This window comes from Xiphophorus maculatus, chromosome 4 (assembly GCF_002775205.1).
Source record: "Xiphophorus maculatus strain JP 163 A chromosome 4, X_maculatus-5.0-male, whole genome shotgun sequence".
In the NCBI taxonomy this organism is placed as follows: Eukaryota; Metazoa; Chordata; class Actinopteri; order Cyprinodontiformes; family Poeciliidae; genus Xiphophorus; species Xiphophorus maculatus.
Genome location: NC_036446.1, coordinates 23,651,800 through 23,659,055, shown reverse-complemented (window position 1 = coordinate 23,659,055; position 7,256 = coordinate 23,651,800). Strand labels below are relative to the sequence as shown.

Sequence of the window (7,256 nt, the reverse complement as noted above, 5' to 3'; positions counted from 1 at the left end):
AAAATGCTGTCCATTAAACGTCCTGTTTTAAAATAGAAAAATAAATCAAGAACAGAAAGCCAACAAAACTAATAGATCTAACAAAAGTGCCATTATTTTTTTCACAATGGTTGCAATAAAAAAAAAGCCTAAATACTATTAAAAACATACTTTACTCAGCATAATTTACATTTTAGTCTTCAAATAAATTGGCCAAATACTCAAATTGTACAAATACGGTACAGACTGAATTACAGACTCACACAACATGGCTTGAGCTTTTCTTTCTTAGAAACATTGAATTAATTACGTCGCCGTTACCACAGGTTTCACATGTGCAAACTTTTATTTGTATGGTGTCAGAAACTAAGGTGTATGACTTAATTTACATAAACTGATTTCAGTCTCAATCTCATAATTATTCTTTGGATTGTGAATTCTTCACCTAAGACAGTGAATGATTTTATTGCAATTTAAAAGAAGAGAGGAGGCTCTGGGCATTTGTCAAAATGAAGGTGTATTTCATTAAACAATTTTTTTTTTTTTTTTTTAATCAGGTAAACCCCGTTGAGATCTAGATCTCATTTTCAAGAGGGACCTGAAACAAACTTCACTCCCCGTCGGGGAATCGAACCCCGGTCTCCCGCGTGACAGACGGGGATACTCACCACTATACTAACGAGGAGAACAATTATCTGCAAATTAACTGCACATAGTCAACAAATACATTCATTATCATCACATCAACATCTGTTTTCTACTGATGTAGTTAACAGAATATAAATAACATGCTCCACAATTTTTATTCTGTCAAAAATAGGAATAAAAAAAAAAAAAAAGTCTCAGATATTATCTATGCCAACTAAAGGTTTTACTTTAATCAAAAGTTTTTTTTCATCTCTCCCAGGAGTTTGAAGGAAGATTTTCCAGAGTTTAACTATGACGTTGTTATATCTAGTGATATTTTGAAGAAGCAAAATTAGGAGAAGAAAAATACTGAGTTCTTCATAGCAGTAGAATAAAGAAGCTGTGATCTTTTTTATTCTACTGATCTTGTTCGGTCAACTCTTTGTGAAACGGACCGGGTCTTAAACCAAACAGCTGTTTGAACCAATATGCCTTTCTGTGACTGGGAGATCTGGCCCAACTCCCTGGCTGGTTTTTGTGGATTGTTTCCCAGTTTGGCTCGCGCCAGAGAAAATTTGGATTTGAAGTAACTCTGAACCCATTGATGCTGATCAGGTTGAGGGTGAGATGGAAAGGAAAAAAACAAACTTTACCTAAATATTACAATATTTTAAAACACTAACCACCATTTAAAACTAACTAATGATTAATTATTTTAAAAATATTTGGGAAATTAAGTAAGTTTTAATGTGTTCTTAGGTGGCAATTTGGGCTTAATTTCTTTCTCTGGGAGGTAGAGTCTTTCTCTCATGCATTTCTTCAATGCCTTGTCCATCAAAATACAGAGACTGCTTCCAACTGATGTACCTATTCTGTTTTTTTTTTTCTTTCTTTTGCTTATGTTTTATGCTATTTTAGGAATAGACCATAAGGAGATTCATCAAAACAAACTGATAGACATATACAAGCACAAATTGATCATTAACCACATAATTTGCCAAACTGTACATGAAAGATTGCAGGCCGTCTTCTCAAATGCATAAATGCAGCCTAGAAACTTTAAAAGTGTAAAAAAAAAAAAAAAAAAAATGTAAACAGCATTGAAGTTATTTCACAACCACAATCGCAAGTCTACACCGAACATTTTACACAAAGTCATCACCACAGAACTCTATAGTGTTTTCAAAGTCTAGATTTTCAACATGCTTTTCATGTGGAGAAAAAGATCACAAATTTACATCTCTCTCTCACAAACACTTTTACACGCAGTCCTCCTGACAGAGCTGCCTGCCATTGATCATTGTCAGACTTGCCACAGAGTGACGTGTGCTGTGGACTGAAGTCATGCGTGTGTTATAATGTGTTGGGCTCTGTGGGGAGTGTTTGAACATGAAATGACGGCAGCAGCACAGCTGCTGGTTGAACTGCTTCTTGAAGGTTTTGCTCAGCAGGTAAAGGGCAAACGGGTTCATGCAGGAGTTGGTGAAGGCCAGAATCCGAGCAACAACGCTGAACACAAAGTGACCCAGAGACGTGTCCACCTGGCAGAGGAGAGAAAGAAACGGATTATACATATGTACAGTAGTGTGAAAAAGGATTTTGTCCATTTCTTCCTTTTTTTTCCCTTTTTCTTTTACACCTTAGTGTTTCATATGTATTTGTCAGTCAAACATGCTGGGACTAAATACACTTTTTGTTTTTTAATTGTAGTTTGTTCATGGAAAAAGGCTCAGCAAACCAAGCAGGCACTTCAACAGCATCGTTTCAGGAATATCACATTACAACCGGCTCACACATTGTAAAGAATCAATGCTATGTTTGTCAAAGTCTGTTGTTAAATTGAATTATTCCTATTATGAATTACATCCCCTTAAAAATGAATTATTTATTTGTGTTTGTCATTTTGGAACATCAGGACTATAGTCAGGCTTTTATTTATCGACAACTAAAAAGTGTTGGATTGAAAGTCAAATTGAAAATCCTCAATGTAAAACCAATAAAGGCTCAATCAAACTTTGTAAGTAACAATCCTGACTAACTATATTTCTTTGCTTATTTTATACGGTTTGGTGCTCCAAACAGATTTAGGTATGAGGTAACATCTCAGTCCATTTAACTTAATGCAGTGATGCAACTGTGAGGAAGAGATTTTTAAAGAAAAGAAACTGCAGAAGATTTTAAACTTTAGCTAGACCAAAAACGATGACAATGTTGTTCATGGTTACCTGGGAATAGTGATAGGAGCGGTACAAGTAGATGGCGTGACTGGGCAGCCAGCACACTGCAAAGAGACCAACGAACACAAGAACTGTCTTGGCCAAGCGTCTTCTGGATTCTACCTGTTGATTGAAACCGTTTCAAAATGTTATCGAGGAACAAAATACATGCCTGGCATTAAATAAAGGATTTTTTAAAAAATGTTTATCAAAACAAACATAAAACTAATGGCAAAAGACATTTAAACACAGCTTGTGGACACTGTATTGTATTATATTGGTATTTTGAAAGCAAATCCAAAACAGATGATGGAAATTAGAGGCAAAACGAGTATAACGGTCAGAAAGGCAGGATGGATAGTTTTCCTTTGAGGACGTAATTGAAGTGGTGAAATTTAAGAAATTAACACAAAAAGTTTACAGCAAGTTGTTGTAAGGAAACTACAATCAAAGCCACTATACAGCTTACCTGTCGTCTTGCATGGACATTCCCCTCCATGGGAAGGTTGGACGCACTCTTGAAAAGGCTGCGGGCGATGAAGGTGTAGTACATGCTTATCACCAACAGGGGGATGACGTAGAAAATGAGGAAGGAGGCCATGGAGTGAATCTGAGGGTGCAGTTTCCCAGCGTGGGGGTAGGGGGCGCAAGTAACAAAGCTCTCGTTTGTAGAGGTCACATTGAAGGTGTGCAGGTCCGAGTACACAGCCTCGGGGATTGCCAAGATGAGGGAGAAGACCCAGATGAATGCGGCTCGCAGGACAATGCTGGTTGTGGTGGTCGATTTTTGAAGATCAAGGGGCTTCACGATGGCCCTGTACCTGATTAAAAAACAGATAATAAATATTTTTAATTGTTAATTAAAGTGAGAAATTCGTGGGAACATGTAAAAACGCTTCTCTCATTCTTTTAATTTTAATAATAGGATGAAATAGCACTTTGAATGTAGCATCTGTAATTTTGTTGTACTGGCAGCAAGGCCAGTTGTGTACAACGGCAATAAATCTTTCTATTCCAGTCAGTTCTGTTCTTTTTGCTTGACAGAATACCTGTCAATCAATCAATCAATCAATCAAATTTTATTTGTATAGCACATTTCAGCAGCAAGACATTTCAAAGTGCTTTACATCATTACAAACACAGAAACACAATGCAATATAGAATCAAATCAATCAGATGTTAGTAGGCTTGTTTGAGCTTTTATATGGGCACTTTTTCATTTTGTAAGCGCTTTAAATTGCAGGAAAAATGTACGCATCTTCCTAGATATATATGTATATAAGAACTCACACCTCTACTTTTAACTAAATTAGTAATTCACGTTGAAACACCTAAAAGTGTGTGTGTGTATGTGTGTGTGTTTTTTCTAAGCTGAAGAATGGGAATTTATTTTCCGAGGCACATATCATAAAAACCTTTTATACTTGAACACCATTCTTTCTCTCTGTGTGGGGTATACTGCAAGTAGCAAGGTGGGATGGAAGAGTGTTGCTTTTATGCCTCTAAGCCACCAAAGGATGTAATGATACAGCCAGTAAAGATGGAGCACTTTCTTGATAATCAACACAATCAATAGCTCAGAGAACAGTCACCGGTTCCACCAGTCTTCATTTCTGTCAGGACAATAGTGTGACCTGTGCCAGGCAGCCTGAAAGAGAGACTTGAATTTACCACGGCATTGGAGAATAACTTTGACATATGATCTTTATTTATTTTTTTTTTCGCATACTGACTGCTGTAATAGTGAAAACTTGATCAGAAATACCATTTGACTGACATGAGAGGAATGTACCTATGGTAGTTAATTTCCCTTTTGGGATTAATAAAGTATGTTTGAATTTGAATTCGAGTTTCCTGGCTATTTGAGGTCCCGACAATGTCATGAGTGAAAAGTCTTAATTAGCTGACATTTACACAGCTGAGTGTCTGCATTTGTGCTGCATTTGCATAATCACCTTGGCCAGTTCGATGCGTAACTTGTGGTGAGTTTAGCAGAAGAAAGTTGATGAGCCTCAGCATGGAAAAACCTACTTCAACAGCGATTCTATTCAGAAAGTATCACTGGGAAGTACAGACGCAGATCCAACAAGTGTTTTCAGAGAGTGGCCAGTGCTGTAGAGGGACTTTCACAGTTGTTGTGTGACATCTGTCTTAAAAAAGCACAGTAATCCCGTCTGATATTTAAGGAAACCATCTCAAATATGATGGTGATGGAGAGTTTCATATTCAAAAAGACTTGAGGTTGTCGTTGCTGCCAAAAATGGATCAACAAAGTATTGAGCAAAGGGTGTGAATACTTACTTAAATGTGATTTATTCGTTTTTTTGTTTGCAATAAATTTGCAAAAGGCACAAAAACCTTTTTCTGCATTGTCATGATGGGCTATGTGTGTGGATAATTTTCAGGAAAAGATTAATTTAATGTGACTTGGGTCAAGGCTCTAAAGTAATAAACCTTGACCCAAGGTTTATTGAAGCACAGTGAATACTTACCGGATGCACTGTAAAGCTTAATTTCATCTGCCATTAAAGTAAAAATGTCACCAATATTTTCGTGTGGTAAAAATCTTTACAAACAACAAAAAAAGGAAAAAAAAAATAAAATATACATTCTGGGGAAACCATTTTATGTAATACCATGTTAAATAATCGGCCAGTGTGAAATGAATGTATAAAGAGAAGATAAATAGAAAGTATTTGTTTTATATGTTTTATATCTCTGTAACAAAGTTTGAATGCACATCTATTTATTATTGTTTATATATATATATATATATATATATATATATATTATAGTACAGACCAAAGGTTTGGACACACCTTTTAATTCAATGAGTTTCCTTTATTTTCATGACTATTGACATTGTAGATTCACACTGAAGGCATCAAAACTATGAATAACACATGTGGAAATATGCACTAAACAAAAAAGTGTGAAACAACTTAAAATACCCCTTATAATCTAGTTTCTTCAAAGTAGCAACATTTTGCTGTGATTACTGCTTTGCACACACTCTGCATTTTCTTGATGAGCTTCAAGAGGTAGTCACCTGAAATGGTTTTCACTTCATAGGTCAACCTGCCCTGTCAGGTTAATAAGTGGGATTTCTTGCCTTATAAAGAGTCATGAAAATAAAGAAAACCCATTGAATTAGAAGGTGTGTCCAAACTTTTGGTCTGTACTGCATATATATATATATATATATATATATATATATATATATATATATATATATATATGTATGTAACCTGTGCCACGATAAAAAAAAAATACTGCAAAGCTGAATTTAAAGCTAATTTAATCAGCTAAATTTAATCAGCCTGTCAGCTGTGTCTTTGTCAGTACTGAAAGGTTTAGAGAAATCTCCATAATGATGAACCTTAATCAGTTTTCAAGGCACTACGGCAAATGGCAGAAAAGGAAGGAAAAGGCTCAGGCACAATTCAGTGAATGAAATGCTCTGTAAAAAAAACTATGGTGATTTTTTTTTTTTTAAATTACTATTTTACAATACTAAAAACTGGAAGGAATGTCTAATGTACGTGGATTTATGTGTTTAAAGAATTGTCCAACAGCTTTGACTCACACATTTTTTAGTTATTTATTTATTTATTTTATTCTGATCCTCGTTTATAATCAGTCATTACATTTTTTTTAGTTTAGTGGTAAATCTATGAAACGTGGCTAAGCAGCGTCACTTAGTAACTAAAGATAAATAAGCAGTTGCCAATTTTCTGCTTGCGAACTAAGAACAGTCACTTTTAAAGCACGCTGATCACAATACTCAGCGGATCAATGCTGGATGTTTGCTTAGACAACGGATTACACGTGAAACAACAGCTCACCTGTCAGCAGAGAGGGCCGTGAGGGTGAACACGGACACCCCAACAGAGGTGAGCTGAATGAAGGGGATGACCTTACAGCCCAGCCTCCCGAACAGCCACTCGTCCGAAAGGTAGCGGCTGGCGTCCACCGGAGCGCATGTCACCAGCAGCAAAACGTCCCCCAGTGCAAGGCTCGACATGAACAGATTGGGAACATTGCGGATAGATTTGGCCGAGCAAAACGTCTTGATGAGCGTGATGTTGCCAATGAGTCCCAAAACGCTGATGGCCCCGTAAACGGAAGCGATGGCCGCGCCGGCAAACCACATCCTCCGCGAGGAGCTGCGCGATCAAGGGATGCTGCGCGATGCGTTAGCGTGAATCCTCTCCATCTCTCTGGCTGCCACAGAACGCAGAAGAGATGACGGGAAATATGTTCTCGTAATGCTCCTGTACATCCATGGAGAGGAGCTGATAAAGCTCAGTGTCCAACTTTGGAGGTGTGCGCATGACTTCAGGGTCTGAGCGCGCAGCCACTCTGTGCGCTCAAAGCAAGACTAATTCAACTTTTGAATTTAATTTGCATTATGTAACATAGTTTTGTTGTTGT

At 36.9% G+C, this 7,256-nt stretch overlaps 1 protein-coding gene across 1 annotated transcript; it reads right to left on the bottom strand.

Moving 5' to 3' along the window:
• Nucleotides 1-1,865: 1,865 nt before the first annotated feature.
• grpr (gastrin releasing peptide receptor) lies at nucleotides 1,866-6,975 on the bottom strand. The gene is made up of 4 exons (XM_023332987.1): nucleotides 6,668-6,975; nucleotides 3,292-3,643; nucleotides 2,832-2,945; nucleotides 1,866-2,147 (listed from the first exon to the last, which is right to left on the bottom strand). Exons 1-4 carry the CDS (start codon nucleotides 6,973-6,975, stop codon nucleotides 1,866-1,868), a joined length of 1,056 nt encoding a protein of 351 aa, XP_023188755.1.
• Nucleotides 6,976-7,256: the final 281 nt, after the last annotated feature.